This window comes from Natator depressus, chromosome 3 (genome assembly GCF_965152275.1).
Source record: "Natator depressus isolate rNatDep1 chromosome 3, rNatDep2.hap1, whole genome shotgun sequence".
In the NCBI taxonomy this organism is placed as follows: domain Eukaryota; kingdom Metazoa; phylum Chordata; order Testudines; family Cheloniidae; genus Natator; species Natator depressus.
In genome coordinates this window covers 46836968-46853613 of record NC_134236.1, presented here as the reverse complement: position 1 = coordinate 46853613, position 16646 = coordinate 46836968, and the positions used below count along the sequence as shown (strand labels likewise).

Sequence of the window (16646 nt, the reverse complement as noted above, 5' to 3'; positions counted from 1 at the left end):
GCATACCAGGTAGTCAGTGGGACTCCACGTGAATGTTGGGGGCAAAGCTACTGTATTAGGCTTTGAGCTGAGTAATTGATTTTTCAGTTTGGAGGCCAAACGAAAAAAATTCAGTTTGTTTCAAACCACAACTGATTCAGTTTTTTCTCAACAAAACTTGTTTGGGTTGAAATGGAATGTTTTGAATGTTGAATTGGTAGGACTTTATTTTTGACATGGAATGTCATTTCCATTTTTATTCTAAACAAAGCACTTCTACGTTTCAGAAAACTTTGGTTTTGTGGTTGAAACTATTTGCCAAATTTGTGAATTGTTTCGGTGTTGGTTTTTTTTTTTTTTTTTTTTTTTTTTAAAGCTGAAACTTTGTGCAGCTCTAATTTTGATGGTAGCAGACTGGGTTTTAATTATTTTTTTTCTTCCCTTAAATACAAATGTGTGTGTAATTGTAAGATAAAGCTTACAATTTTGAACACTCAGTGTTTTAATGGAATTTTTGGGATTACTAGTTATGATGCTAGATGTAGATCTTAACACAATCAGCCCTAACCTTTTATTGCATAGAATTTATTGTATCGTGCCCAAATGTGCATTAGGACCCCACATAAAATTATATATACACAAACAGACCCTTTCCCAAAGACCCTAAAGGGGCGCACAACTCTCACTGACTTCAGTGTAAACTACACAGATAGCAAAGTAGAATAGGGTATTGTGAAAACCTTAAATTGCCTTTCCTAATTTGAGTGCTTAAAATGATAACCAGATATTAGCATAAAATGCTGTATTTAATAAGAATAATTTACATTTATGTAGCATTGTTCACCCACCAGGATACCAAAGCACTCTAGATCCCCTTGTATGATTAGGACAAGTATGTAAATATCTGGATCCTTATTCTGAAATGGACTCTCACTGACTTCAGTGGGACTCAGTACAGTAGCGAGGGCCTAAACATGTGGTTATCTTTGCAGGAACAGGGCCCATGTAACACCAGTGATAAGCAACTGGTGTGAGAGGATAGGAAGTATCCCACGTATAGTAGATGCTGAATAGTAGAATGCGGAGAGATTTTTGGCTAAGGTCACTGGGGCAAACGCCTGCTCCATTTAGATACAAGGGCAAAGCTGCATAATAATTGTGTATGACAAGGATTTCTTAATGGTTAATTATCTCTTTCTTTCCCCAACAGGGATAAGCACAAGGAATAGCATAGTCTCCAGTTCAAGCAAGGATTCTATTATGTCTAAGCCATGGCCCACTTCTAGTTTGCCTGGAAAAGCTTCAGGTGTGGGAGGAGGGGTTAATGGAACGAATTCAGGTAAGAAGCGGTGTTCAGACATTCTAAGGGTATGTCTACACTACGAAATTAGGTTGAATTTATAGAAGTCGGTTTTTTAGAAATCGTTTTTATATAGTCAGTTGTGTGTGTCCCCACACAAAATGCTCTAAGTGCATTAATTCGGCAGAGTGCTTCCACAGTACCAGGGCTAGTGTTGACTTCAGGAGTGTTGCACTGTGGGTAGCTTTCCCACAGTCTCTGCCGCCCATTGGAATTCTGGGTTGAGGCAATTCTGATGGGGCAAAACCCATTGTTGCGGGTGGTTCTGGGTACATGTCGTCAGGCCCTCCCTCCCTCTGTGAAAGCAACAGCAGACAATCGTTTTGCGCCTTTTTTCCTGAGTTACCTGTGCAGACGCCATACCAGGGTAAGCATGGAGCCCGCTTAGCTCACTGTCACCATATGTCTCCTGGGTGCTGGCAGACGCGGTACTGCATTGCTACACAGCAGCAGCAACCCATTGCCTTGTGGCAGCAGACGGTGCAATAGGCCTGAAAACCATTGTCATTGTGTCCGAGGTGCTCCTGGCCACCTCGGTAAGGTCAGTCAGTAGCGCCTGGGCAGACATGGGTGCAGGGACTAAATTAGGAGTGACTCAATCACGTCATTCTCTTTTAGTTCTGCAGGCAGTCCTATTGTACCATCTTATGGTGAGCAGGCAGGAGATGAGGATGCCTTGCAGTCCTACTGCACCATCTGCTGCCAGCCAAAGATCTAAAAGATAGATGGAGTGGATCAAAACAAGAAATAGACCAGATTTGTTTTGTATTCATTTGCTCCCCCCTCCCTCCCTCCGTGAAATCAACGGCCGACAATCATTTTGGTGAAGTCTGTCAGGGGCACCTTGAAAAATTTAATGGAGATTCAATCCTGCCTGAACTACCAGAGGCAGGGATAGCTTAGTGGGTTGAGCATTGGCCTGCTAAACCCAGGGTTTTGAGTTCAATCCTTGAGGGGGCCATTCTGTGTGACGGTTGTTTTTGTTTCTCCTTGATGTAAAGCCACCCCCTTTGTTGGTTTTAATTCCCTGTAATCCAACCCTGTAAGCCATGTCGTCAGTCGCCCCTCCTTCTGTCAGAGCAACGGCAGACAATCGTTCTGCGCCTTTTTTCTGTGCAGACGCTATACCACGGCAAGCATGGAGCCTGCTCAGATCACTTTGGCAATTAGGAGCACATTAAACACCACATGCATTATCCAGCAGTATATGCAGCACCAGAACCTGGCAAAGCGAAACCGGGCGAGTAGGCGACGTCAGCGCGATGACGAGAGTGATGAGGACACGGACACAGACTTCTCTCAAAGCACAGGCCCTGGCAATGTGGGCATCATGGTGCTAATGGGGCAGGTTCATGCAGTGGAACACTGATTCTGGGCCCGGGAAACAAGCACAGAGTGGTGGGACCGCATATTGTTGTATGTCTGGGACGATTCCCAGTGGCTGCGAAACTTTCGCATGCGTAAGGGCACTTTCATGGAACTTTGTGACTTGCTTTCCCCTGCCCTGAAGTGCATGAATACCAAGAAAAGAGCAGTTGAGAAGCGAGTGGCAATAGCCCTGTGGAAGCTTGCAACGCCAGACAGCTACCGGTCAGTCGGGAATCAATTTGGAGTGGGCAAATCTACTGTGGGGGCTGCTGTGATGCAAGTAGCCAAAGCAATCAAAGATCTGCTGATATCCAGGGTGTGACCCTGGGAAATGTGCAGGTCATAGTGGATGGCTTTGCTGCAATGGGATTCCCTAACTGTGGTGGGGCCATAGACGGAACCCATATCCCTATTTTGGCACCGGAGCACCAAGCCGGCGAGTACATAAACCGCAAGGGGTACTTTTCAATAGTGCTGCAAGCACTGGTGGATCACAAGGGACGTTTCACCAACATCAACTTGGGATGGCTGGGAAAGGTACATGATGCTCGCATCTTCAGGAACTCTGGTCTGTTTCAAAAGCTGCAGGAAGGGACTTTATTCCCAGACCAGAAAATAACCATTGGGGATGTTGAAATGCCTATAGTTATCCTTGGGGACCCAGCCTACCTCTTAATGCCATGGCTCATCAAGCCAAACACAGGCAGCCTGGACAGTAGTCAGGAGCTGTTCAACTACAGGCTGAGCAAGTACAGAATGGTGGTAGAATGTGCATTTGGACATTTAAAAGCATGCTGGCGCAGTTTACTGACTCGGTTAGACCTCAGCTAAACCAATATTCCCACTGTGATTGCTGCTTGCTGTGTGCTCCACAATATCTGTGAGAGTAAGGGGGAGACGTTTATGGCAGTGTGGGAGGTTGAGGCAAATCGCCTGGCTGCTGGTTACGCGCAGCCAGACACCAGGGCGGTTAGAAGAGCACAGGCTTCATCGTGTGGACGGGTGCAGGGTTAAATCGATTTAATGTTGCTAAATTCGACCTCAACTCCTAGTGTAGACCAGGGCTAAGAAAATTGTGAATGGGGCAGGGTGAGAATTTTTGTAATGGCCTCCCAGTTATTCCAAACCACTTTGGATCTTAGGCTACCAAAGGCAAGTTGATCTATCCAATGTTTAGCTTGACTGACAGCTTGAAATCTAATCAGTTTTTAATATCTTTTCACACACTACACCAATCCCTGAGTTCCCTTGCCAGTTTTTGTGAAATCATCATTTTCTTATTTCCAATTTTTTCCCCTCTCCCTGTTGCCATACAGTGGAATCATAGAATCATAGAATATCAGGGTTGGAAGGGACCTCAGGAGGTCATCTAGTCCAACCCCCTGCTCAAAGCAGGACCAATCCCCAATCAAATCATCCCAGCCAAGGCTTTGTCAAGCCTGATCTTAAAAACTTCCAAGGAAGGAGATTCTACCACCTCCCTAGGTAACGCATTCCAGTGTTTCACCACCCTCCTAGTGAAAAAGTTTTTCCTAATATCCAACCTAAACCTCCCCCACTGCAACTTGAGACCATTACTCCTTGTCCTGTCCTCTTCTACCACTGAGAATAGTCTAGAACCATCCTCTCTGGAACCACCTCTCAGGTAGTTGAAAGCAGCTATCAAATCCCCCCTCATTCTTCTCTTCTGCAGACTAAACAATCCCAGTTCCCTCAGCCTCTCCTCATAAGTCATGTATTCCAGACCCCTAATCATTTTTGTTGCCCTTCGCTGGACTCTCTCCAATTTCTCCACATCCTTCTTGTAGTGTGGGGCCCAAAACTGGACACAGTACTCCAGATGAGGCCTCACCAATGTCGAATAGAGGGGAACGATCACGTCCCTCAATCTGCTCGCTATGCCCCTACTTATACATCCCAAAATGCCATTGGCCTTCTTGGCAACAAGGGCACACTGCTGACTCATAACCAGCTTCTCGTCCACTGTAACCCCTAGGTCCTTTTCCGCAGAACTGCTGCCTAGCCATTCGGTCCCTAGTCTGTAGCTGTGCATTGGGTTCTTCCGTCCTAAGTGCAGGACCCTGCACTTATCCTTATTGAACCGCATCAGGTTTCTTTTGGCCCAATCCTCCAATTTGTCTAGGTCCCTCTGTATCCTATCCCTGCCCTCCAGCGTATCTACCACTCCTCCCAGTTTAGTATCATCCGCAAATTTGCTGAGAGTGCAATCCACACCATCCTCCAGATCATTAATGAAGATATTGAACAAAACCGGCCCCAGGACCGACCCCTGGGGCACTCCACTTGACACCGGCTGCCAACTAGACATGGAGCCATTGATCACTACCCGTTGAGCCCGACAATCTAGCCAACTTTCTACCCACCTTATAGTGCATTCATCCAGCCCATACTTCTTTAACTTGCTGACAAGAATACTGTGGGAGACCGTGTCAAAAGCTTTGCTAAAGTCAAGAAACAATACATCCACTGCTTTCCCTTCATCCACAGAATCAGTAATCTCATCATAGAAGGCTATTAGATTAGTCAGGCATGACCTACCCTTGGTGAATCCATGCTGACTGTTCCTGATCACTTTCCTCTCGTGTAAGTGCTTCAGGATTGATTCCTTGAGGACCTGCTCCATGATTTTTCCGGGGACTGAGGTGAGGCTGACTGGCCTGTAGTTCCCAGGATCCTCCTCCTTCCCTTTTTTAAAGATTGGCACTACATTAGCCTTTTTCCAGTCATCCGGGACTTCCCCCGTTCGCCACGAGTTTTCAAAGATAATGGCCAATGGCTCTGCAATCACATCCGCCAATTCCTTTAGCACTCTCGGATGCAACTCGTCCGGCCCCATGGACTTGTGCACGTCCAGCTTTTCTAAATAGTCTCTAACCACCTTTTTCTCCACAGAGGGCTGGCCACCTACTCCCCATGTTGTGATGCCCAGCGCAGCAGTCTGGGAGCTGACCTTGTTAGTGAAGACAGAGGCAAAAAAAGCATTGAGCACATTAGCTTTTTCCACATCCTCTGTCACTAGGTTGCCTCCCTCATTCAGTAAGGGGCCCACACTTTCCTTGGCTTTCTTCTTGTTGCCAACATACCTGAAGAAACCCTTCTTGTTACTCTTGACATCTCTTGCTAGCTGCAGTTCCAGGTGCGATTTGGCCCTCCTGATTTCATTCCTACATGCCCGAGCAATATTTTTATACTCTTCCCTGGTCATATGTCCAACCTTCCACTTCTTGTAAGCTTCTTTTTTATGTTAAGTCGCATCTTACGTGGGAGATAGATTCTAAAGTCAGCGCGTAAGGCGAAAATTGCATATAGTCAAAATTACCCTTGAAAATCCCTTAAATCGCCCATAAAGTACAGTATACTGTACATGGTTTTGTTTATACAACCTGTACAGTAATATGTATATAGTAATGTACAGTATATAATGAGTACCTATGCAAAATATAATTTTACAGTACTGGATTTTTAATTCCAGGGGGTCGTTAGGGTTTGATGTCGATCCAGGAGACGGAGGTGACTGAGAGCGTGGGTGACGGAGAGCGAGTAGTAGACTAAGTGGTCGGCTCTGGTTCAGCTCGAGAAGTTGATTGCATAGGCTCATCTGCTGCTGGTTGTTCTTCCTTGAAAAACATGGTGATCGGCAGCTGTCTCTGTTGTCTCTTGAGCTGCTCAAACATTTCTTGATACGATCTCAAATCGTCCATAATACTACATGTGATTTTTGAGGCTTCGTTCCATAGAGGGATCATATTCAGAAATTAAATCATTCAAGTGTTTCGCTGCTTGGAACACTTCAGCGAATTTATGAAGATTCCAACTTGCTGGCTCGTCCTGTTCGTCGTCATCATCTTCGTCTTCTGTAGACAATTTTATCAGTTCCGCTAACTCTTCGTTAGTCAATGTTTCTCTATGGCTCTCAATTCATTCTTCAATTTCTTCCTCAAGGATGTCGACGAAGCCATCACCACTCACTTGCCTGGCCACCTGAAAAATGCATTTCACTTCTTTGTCAATGGTCGGGAAACCCTTAAAATCGTTCACACATTCTTTCCATAGGTTTCGCCAACATGCATTGACTGTTTCAGGCTTGATTGCTTCCATTGTCTGTTTAATATGAGTGATGCAATTGGCAATGTTGAAGGACTTCCAACACTCCATCACATTAACATTGGGATCAGCATCCATAGCGCTACGTATCCGTGAGAACATAAGCCTCGTGTACGTGGCCTTGAAACAGCAAATCATGCCTTGGTCAAGAGGTTGGAGGATGGAGGTGGTATTGTGGGGGGAGAAAGGCGACTTCAACATTGTTATGCGCAAACCGGAGTGCCGCAGAGTGGCCAGGAGCATTGTCTACGATCAGCAACACTTTAAAGTCAAGTCCTTTACCTTCGAGGTACCGCTTGACCTCCAGAATGAAACACTTGTGGAACCAATCCAGAAATAATGCTGCTGTCACCCAAGCCTTTTTATTTGATTGCCAGAACACAGGCAGGAGATTTTTTGTTCTTGCCTTTTAGGGCACAGGGATTTGCAGCCCGGCTTTATTAAATGCCCTGCTGCATTACCACAAAACAACACAGTCACATGGTCTTTAGCTGCTTTGAAGCCAGGGGCTTGTCTTTCTGATTTCGAAGTGTAGGTGTGGTTGGGCACTTTTTTTTTTTTTTTTCAGAGGAGCCCAGTCTCGTCAGCATTAAAAACTTGTTCCGGAAGAGAGCCCTTTTCCTCTGTGATTTTCTTTAATTGTTCGGGGGAGGCTTTTGCTGCCTCTTCATTGGCAGATGCAGCTTCACCAGTAGTCTTCACTTTTTTGAGGTTGAAGCAGTTCCTAAAATGGTTAAGCCAACCTTAGCTGGCTTTGAATTCCTTCTCATCAGAAGGCTGTCCCCCTTCGGCAGGAGGTTTGAACAGCGCATAGAGGCTAAGAGCCTTTTCTTGCAACGTGTTGCCATCGATAGGCACGTTTACGGTTCATGTCTTCCAGCCATAAGTTTAATCCCTTTTCAGTCTTCACTAAAGTCTTATCACGCGCCTGGTTCATCACCTTAGCAGTTATTGAAGCACTTGATGCTATGGCTTGACGAATTTCTCTCTTTCGAATCTTGAGGGCACGGATGCTAGATTCATTGCGGCCATATTTACGCTCGACGTTGGAGACCAACATACCATCTCTCAATAAGTCCAACACAGCCAGTTTTTCCTCCAGCGTTGGAACAGATCGCTGTTTCTTCGGTTGAGCACCAGACGAAGTAGTTGGCTTGTGTTTAGGGGCCATGTTGTATGAAAAATACATACAGTATCTTTAAACACTAGAATCACACTCAGCACAGTGAGATGCTCACACTATGAGAGTCACGTGGGAACTGAGACCGACTGAGGGAACAGCAGATTCATGTCTCCCATCTCACGCTCACTCCAGGGCATATGCTCATTGAGTGGAATGGTGGGCGGAATCGCCTGCACTATTTACAGGTATCTTGTTTTTCTATTTTTTACCAAGCGCGTATAGTTGAATTCGCGTAAGTTAAATGCGCTATGATGTGACTCACCTGTATAAACAAATCACACAAATGGGGAGAGCTGACTATATAGAAGAATGGATTAAACTGACTATACAAAGTGATGTCAAATACATAAAGTAATCAAACAAATTTTCTCATTAATCTTCTTTCAGTACATTAGATGCTATTGTTCAATTTTAGCTAAAAAGAAAAATCCAGAGGGAAGCATGATTTTAAGTTTGTGGTTAGAGAGAGGTGGGTGAGGTAATATCTTTTATGGCGAGAGACAAGCTTACACAGAGCTCTTCTTCAGTCTGGGAAACAGTTAGGGTTTGTCTACACTGACAGCACTGTAGCACTTTCTGAAGATGCCACCTACGCCAACGGGAGAGGTTCTTATTGATGCTTGCAAAGTTGCCATTGAACAGAGGTTTTCAGCGGAAAGCTTTACATTCGCAGTAAAATTGGATAAGCATATACGTGATGCAGCAAATGGCTAAAACCAGGACGTTGTCCCAATAAGTGAAGCTTTCCATAGTAACATTAAAACGGAGAGGCTATCTCTTCGTTTAGAAATGTTAAGTGATATTTGCAGATCGAGAAATTGCCAGCTTAATTCGGTGAGCGAAGTGAAGCAATTTCTGAAACAAAACGAAGGCTTGATTGACATGTTGTCAGAAGTTACAATTCTCCTGAAATTATTCTACACAATTCCAACTCCAACCTGCACCGCTGAGTGACCATTCAGTTGCCTGCGCAAACTGAAAAATTATTTGCGAACGCAATGAGCCAAGAATGTCTAAATCACTTGGCATTTCTGCCCAGTCATAAGAACTCTACCTCTGAACTGGATGTTGCAAGTCTCCTGGATGACTTCATTTCAAGAACCAAATGATGACGAAAAGTGTTTGCTACCTCCTGAAGAATATCACAAAAGAAGGGGCTACATTTTGTTTTAATTTTAGAAAGTATTTGCTTTTGAGGGTTATTGATCCAAGAGTGCTTGGTTGTTTCTGTATTCAAAGGAGTATTATTAAAGTTGATAGGCTTAGTTAAATACATTTTTCTTACGATAGTGATATTGTGCAATATAGGTTAACTGTTAAACGCTTACTGTTTCCAGTCCATTTTTACATTATTTTAAAAAATATATATCTGCTTACAAGGCAAGTACGGAGGGCCGGACTTGGACCCATTCTGGGCACCACCAAAAATTATACAAACCTCCCACCCCTCTAAGCAGCTTATTCTAAGTGCTAGAGTGGCACAGCTGCAGCGCTGTAAGTGTAGACAAGCCCTCAGAGTATCACGGCTAAATACAAGCTGGAAGAGATTGTTAGCATAAGTAGTTGGCACATATTTCAAGGGACTATTCAAGGAGAAGTGGCCTGTTAACACCCCTCCAGTCATAGAGGTGAAAGAGGCAGGTGGGGAAGCTGTTAGTGGGTTATAGATTGTTGTAATAAGCAATAAATCCAGTGTCCCTTTTTAAAAAAAAAAAAAAAAATCTTAAAAATAATTCTTCATGGTTTTATTTTTTTCCTTTCAATCCCTGTTCCTCATTATTTACTACAAATAAAGTGAGTTCTTAATATTTTTTTAAATGTAAACAATTACTGTGAATTACCACTCTAAATGATAGTCTCTGGGCCAGGGAAAGAGAATGAGAATGACTCTGCAGTTTGATAGACAGGGCACTCACTACGGTTCAAGTTCCTGCTCCAATGACTATTTATAAAAAGTGGAATAGTTTCAAGAGGAGAGGCTGAAAAGGGACCATACTAAAATATCCGATGGCCCACTGGCAAGGGCACTCTCCCGCAATGCGAGAGAACCAGGTTCAAATCTTTTTTTCTCCACATCAAGCAGAAGTAGAAATTGAAGCCAGGTGTCCCACATCTGAGGTGAGTGCCCTAGGCCAAAGCTTATCCAGGAGCTGTCACCACAACAAATCCTCCACCTGCTTGTGTCTGAATGCCTGAAAAAGTTGGTGATTTATATTACCGTAACATTTCACACACAGATTTTTTTTTAAACTTTGATTTGCTGAAAAATTATCAAACCCGTTTCAAGTTGAAACATACATTTGTTTTTATTCTTAAACAGCAAACCAAAAAAATCTGTTGCCCAACTCTGTTTTGGGACACGCTTCTGCTCCCCTTAATTTCGTGTAACTCACTGATTTCTATGAGAATTTTGCCAAGCAACAAAGGGCCTAATCTTGCAAGGTAATAAAAGGTCCCTAATGTAGATGCTCAGCGCATTTAAGCTCGGCTCTAAAGGAAAGAGTGCAGGAATTGGGCCCCCTCAGCTGTGTCTCTTCTCTGGGAGGCCATGTCTACACTACGGCGGCATAACTATAGTGCTGTACTGTACTAGGGCCATAGTGTAGACACTTCCTACAGTGACAGAGGAGGAGGGTTTTCTATTGCTATAGGAACGCCACCTCCCCAAGCAGTGGTAGCTAGCTGTGTCTATGCCGGCAGTTAGGTCGGTATAGCTGCAGTGCTCAGCCATAGTTGTCTCAACCTCACGTCCAAGTGCAGACCAGGCCTTAGTGTTTCATGCAGTGTGAGGGTGCCAGCCTTCCAGATAAGTACGTAACAGGCCAGATCTGTAGCTGGTATGAATCAGCATAGCTCCATTGACTGACTTACACCAGGTAAATATTTTGTCCAGTCTTCAGTGTGCCCCACCAGTACACCATTTGTGAAATACCTTCACAAGATCTACAGTAAAGAAAGTGGGGTGTGTGTGTGTGTGTGTGTTTCATTGCACACTGACTTCGTGTTTCTGATCACTTACAAATTCTTTCAGGGCACTCAGGATCAAGCAGGTTGACGGGTGGTTATGTCTCTTCATTTCTGAAGAAGGAAATAGGCTCTGCTGGGCAGAGGGTTCAGTTAGCACCAGTTGCAGATCCATCTTCTAGTAAGTATAACTCTGAGTTTGGTTGTTTGCTTGTTTGGGCAATAATGCTGTCTGTTGATAAACTGTCTAGTCAAAAGTGCTTGACCACATTTTATTTCATTATGAAATATACTCAAGAGACCAAATAACCAATGTCAGTCAGGTTTATTAATATGATACAGGAGAGAGGTTCTGTACGATACCAGTCTCCAAGGAGCAGTCCTGTGCAGCAGTGTTACATTCACCGTGCACAGAAGGTGTGCTCCTCAAAATTACATTCCGAAAGCCATCTTCTTAGACCCTGCTTGTTTGCCAATAAAAAGGTACTAAGTATATCACCTGAAACTAGAGTCAATTAATCAGCTTTTTTTAACCTTGTTTCTGGTACCATGATGTACCCCTTTATCTTTTATTCTGAACCCACACATTCCAGGTCAGGATGCATCCTTATCTTTGTTCTGGGTGCATGCCTTCCAGGTACTAAGAGGTGTGAAGACCCCTCCCTAGGTCTGTACCAGGATAAATAGGTTTGTGAGGGTAACTCCCTTTCTGTGGCTGTGAGGAAACAATTATATGTCCTGATACTGACAGTTTTCCTATCTACTAAAGCCAATGTTTACTTCAGCTAATGCAAGCTAATGTTATGGGATACTTAGCATAGGTGAACAGGATTGTGGTATAGGCCAGTTTAGGCTATATCACAGTTACAATATTTGTGCTTAATGTATACTAATATATGGTGAGGATAGTGCATATTATGATATATGCAAACCAGCATATTAGACAACACAGTGTCTGCAGCATTAATCCTCAGTTTTTATATTTGACTTTATTGTAAAGAAGTGAGTCAGAGCTATAGGTCCTGATCTTGCAACTCTTACTCATGTTACAAGGGTTGCAGGATTAAGTCTATTCTGACTTCTTTAAACTGTTCTAAAATATCAGTTTTACCAATTAAACAAAAGTATAGCTTGTACTCCGCAACACAGCCATCCCAGAATGCACAGCTGCTATTACCACCAAAGGTGGGTCTTGCCGTGCACATCACTCACCACTGTATCTCCCCGGGGCACTTCTCCATAGCCCTAGCACCTTCTTCACTGTCCATCAGGGCTTGCAACTACCCAGTCTCAGTAGCCAGCCAGGAGCTCCTCTTGCTCCCTCAGTCCCTCCCAGCAGTTGCTCTGTCCAAGGTGCCGCAGGTCTCTCAGCCTGCTAGAGAGACAGACTTCACTCCTTGAGCTCCAGGCAGAGGCTGACACCGGCTTTTTTAATGTGGGGCTGCTGGACCCAGATTGGCTGCTCCCTGTGCAGCCTCCTTAGGCTTCTTTTAACCCTTTCTCTGCCAGCATGGGGTAAACACCTCATCAGAGTGGGATTTTCAGAAGCACCTTAGTGATTTAGGAGCACAAGTCTCAAAAACCCCAAACTAAATTGTCTATTCATTATAAAAAAACAGAGTTTATTTGTAGCTCGAGTAAGGACAGAGTAAACACTGGGGCACAGATTCACACTCTGCTCCATCCCTTCTGTACCCCTTTTGGCAACTCAAAGGGGCTGGAGAATAACCACATCTCCTCAGCCTGGGATTCCCTCATTGTGGGGGACTCTAGTGCTGGTACAAAGCCCGAGTAATCCACTTCTGTGCCACCCCTCACTTGCAGCCCCCAGTCAAAGGGCTATTATGTTCCAGATATTCTCTGCTAGCAGCTAGCCCTTTGTGGTCATATCTAGTGAGGATATTTTATTGCAGCCTTGAGGCTGCTTTAAAGTATGCTGGGGCCAAGCATAGAACTGGCCCCAAAATCAGCAAGCTGCAAATTGGTTCTTTTGCACCCCATCTCTTGCTGCATCCAGCAGATACTGGGCACAGTAGAGAATCTGGTCTGAGGAGGGATCTTGGCATATGGCTCACAATATTATTATTTCACATATCCTGATCTTTTTATTTTATTTCTTTAAATACAACTTGGCTCTAAAGTTGCAGCATCTAACAGAGAAAGTATCCAGATCCTGTATCCAGTGGCTTTTTTAAAGGAGCAATTCCTCCAGCTGAACCAGTCTGTAACAGGGTTTAGCAGGGCCTCCTTTGTTCCTGCCTCTGTTGTGTTCCAAAAACCACTCAGAGACCTTCTAGCTCAGCAATCACCAGTGCAGTTTATTTACAGGGTGCAATCCCACCACCTTCTCACCACATACAGCTTACAGGTTTCAGCCTTAAGGGCGTCTCAGTTTCTGCAGCCAGGAGGGAAGAGTTACCCCTGTCCTTCCACTCTCTGTCTCCCCGCCCCCTGGGGCCTGTATATAGCCACGGCTAATTAGGCTGGCAGCTGTGTTCCCCTTTGCCAATGAGGCATACATTTCTCTAGCCAGCTCCAATTTAACTGGATTGGGGCTGGAGTGACAGAGGGCAGGCTCCGGGGTTCCAGCCCAGCACCCTGTCATACAGTCACTGAAACTTTATCTAATGGCTTTTCTTCTTCTCATTTGTAGATATCGCTTCTCTGAAGTCTGTCAGACCTCATATTGGGCGGCCATCATTTAATACACCTTCAAAAAGTACACCAGCATTAATGCCGCGTCCACCGCCAATTCAGCCAATCCATGGACGCACTGACTGGTCTTCAAAGTACGGAGCTCACCGGTGACTTGCAGAAAGCACTTTCTGTTGAAGCACTGCACATTTCTCATGAAATGTTGACCAGTGCTAGACCATTTGCCATGACTTTGTAAGCCTGTGATTTGAAAGAAACCTTATCTTCTTTGGGCAAGACATTTCAAGACTTTTTTTTTTAGTTTTATTTGTATTGATTTGAATTCAATCTTATACCTTTTTGTATAAAATTGTTTTGTTATATGATTAGGTTCAATTATTTTCTTAAAACCAATACATTTTGTATATATGGCTTGAGGTTTTGGGCATTTTATACGATAAACTTTGTAATGAACTCGATAAAAATTTAATATTTCCTTTGTCAGGTCCAAATATTTTATACAAGTAAATAAAATGTAGCAGACTGAGGCAGTATTGCAAAGGAGATACAATTGTGAGAAAGGGGCATTTGCCAAATATTGTTTTGTGGTGGAGTTTGATGTTCTGAATGGGACGTATGAGGCAAGGCGGTCAATCAAACTGATTAACCCAGCCTTATTTCAGCACCATGCTGCACGAGCTGGATGCGATTGTCAGCCTTTTACCTGCTTTGGGCTGACTTAACATGAAAGACTAAGGGCCTGAACTTGCTCTCCTTGAGGTCAATGGCAGGTGGATTGGGCCCTAAGTCAATCGCAGGCTTATTGAAGGGTGGTTTTTAGCTTTGGCTGGTGTTTGTAAATTTGTCTTCATGCTGTTTGTGCTGCCTGTCAGTTTTACAGTTCTGGGGCTGATCTTGTAATCCCGAGGCCAAATCCCTGCTAACTACACTGGGAGTTTGGCCTGAATGAGGCCAGCAGGATTAGGCTGCTAGTTTGACTACATTCAGCCTGTTTCTAATGCTGTCTCCATTCAGTAAGTATTCTGTGGGTTTTGCTCATCTGTCCTGAAGTGCCGCTTCAGACTTAACTGTTGTTGTCATCTTTCAGAATGAAAATAAAACATGCTGCATAGGGGGCTGCTCCTATTAGTCAATTATAACATTCCGAAAGATTTCCACGGAGCAAAGTCAGACCCTGTTTTTGTAGGGCAAGTAGGAGCTGGAGAAATATTTGAGGCACTATTGAATATGACAAAGCTGGCTCACAGGCAGAGTAACGTAGTATTAGTGATGCACCAGCAGCGAAGTTTAAGAAACTATATATGCAGCTGACGTAATTTCTATGGCTTTGTTTTCCAGCCTGATTCCCTTAGTGTATCAGATGCAGTTTTCATAAACAAGTAAATTTCAATCAACAGTTACAGTGCTGATTTAGCTTACCTTCCCATATTGTTAAATATAGATCAGTTTCCATAAACATAGTCTTACTGGCTATTTTGTTATAGGAAGCATTTAGGATCAAATTCTGGTCCCCGTGATGTCCATGGCAAAAATCTCAGTTGATTTCATTGAGACCAGGATTTGACTTATGCAGGAGGGAAAAAGTAACATGGTAGAGAAGTTACAAGGGTTACTGACAGAGAAAAGCAGCCAAATAGGCAGGTACAAAACTGAGTGGGGATTGCCCTCTCCATTCTAAATGTTTAGCTTATCAAAGTGCACTGGAAAAGGCTACCTCCCCTTTCTAGCAAAAATGTGCAAAAAGGAAAGAAAATAATCTGTGTATTTCACCACACAGAAAACCCTCCCTGATCTCTCAAGGATAAAGGCTTGGGAATGGCCTCGTATTCATATGGAGCCTGATAATTCACAGGCAGGCCTGGGCCCAACCCCAGCGTATCCGTGCAGAGTGCCTCTTTCTTTGCACTCTTTCCAAGACCCTCTTCCCCTGAGCTAGCCTAGGGGCTACATTGCTCTTGAGTTTCCCCAATCTACCTGCACACTGCCTCCTCTTCCAAAGGGCAGAAGCTGGATTGGAAGGTAATTCTGTGGACTAATTTCTGCTGGACTTCCCTACAAAAACCACTTCATTTTGGGTGGAGAGTATGCCCTAGGGCAATTTCTCTGCCGTTCTGAAATCAGCAGAGCACCAAATATGATTTGCTCATGTAGAGAGAGACAAGCAGCTGCTGGCTCAGCTGTAGGAGAGAGCGGGATGGATAGTGGCGAGTGCCTTTGTTCTATGCACTGTGACAACAGATGGGCAGCATATACTGCTCTCCACACAATGCAATGAAGGAGCAAAATGGTCTATGCATTATTTAAAAATTAATATGTACATAGGATCTTCACAGAATCGCATCATGGCTCTCTAATCTTCACCACCCAGGCTTTGTTACCAGTTAACTAGCAAACACTCATTTTCAAACCTATAGGTACTTGCTAACAGAGCTGTGATGTTGGTGTACACACAAGGAAGTAAAACAGAGCCATTTTGAATTATGCAGCACTAGATGCATGTACTGGGGGAAGGGGTGGGGTGGGGTGGGAGGAGTGTTTGCCAAGTGGAAAGGGAAAAATTGTGTATTTACATTTTTTAAAACCATATAGAATAAGAACTGACTGTTTCCTGTCTGGAAATCAAAATCTTCATTTATATTTAGAGATCGTTTTAATTTATTTATAATGAATGAACTGACACTAACAAGGGAGATGTTTGGACCTATACAATATCTAGCTAGGTGTTTGTAAATAGTCTATTCTGCTGTGACCATATGCCCCTGATTCTCATAAATCGTCGTAGTGCCTATCATTGTCAGAATAGAGTACTTAGAGCCCAATCCTGCAACCCTTACTCAGGCAAGCAAGTAATTTGCTGGAGTAAGGGGTTCAGAATCATGGCTAGTCCTGCAAAGGGATCCACAAGAAGGGTCATAAGGTTACTCGGTGCAAGAATAAGGATCTGCATTCAAACCCCTTTGCAAATGTGGGGGCCTTTATTTGTCAAACCTAAACAGCTCACATTCAAAAATT

General features: G+C 43.9%; 1 protein-coding gene across 1 annotated transcript in view; it reads left to right on the top strand.

Moving 5' to 3' along the window:
• Positions 1-16140, top strand: part of CILK1 (ciliogenesis associated kinase 1) — a 49181-nt gene extending 33041 nt beyond the window's left edge. The window contains exons 13-15 of the mRNA XM_074947797.1: positions 1190-1318; positions 11047-11160; positions 13633-16140. Coding sequence (XP_074803898.1) covers positions 1190-1318; positions 11047-11160; positions 13633-13787 — 398 coding nt within the window. The 3' untranslated portion in view covers positions 13788-16140. The remainder of the gene's footprint in view (positions 1-1189; positions 1319-11046; positions 11161-13632) is intronic.
• Positions 16141-16646: the final 506 nt, after the last annotated feature.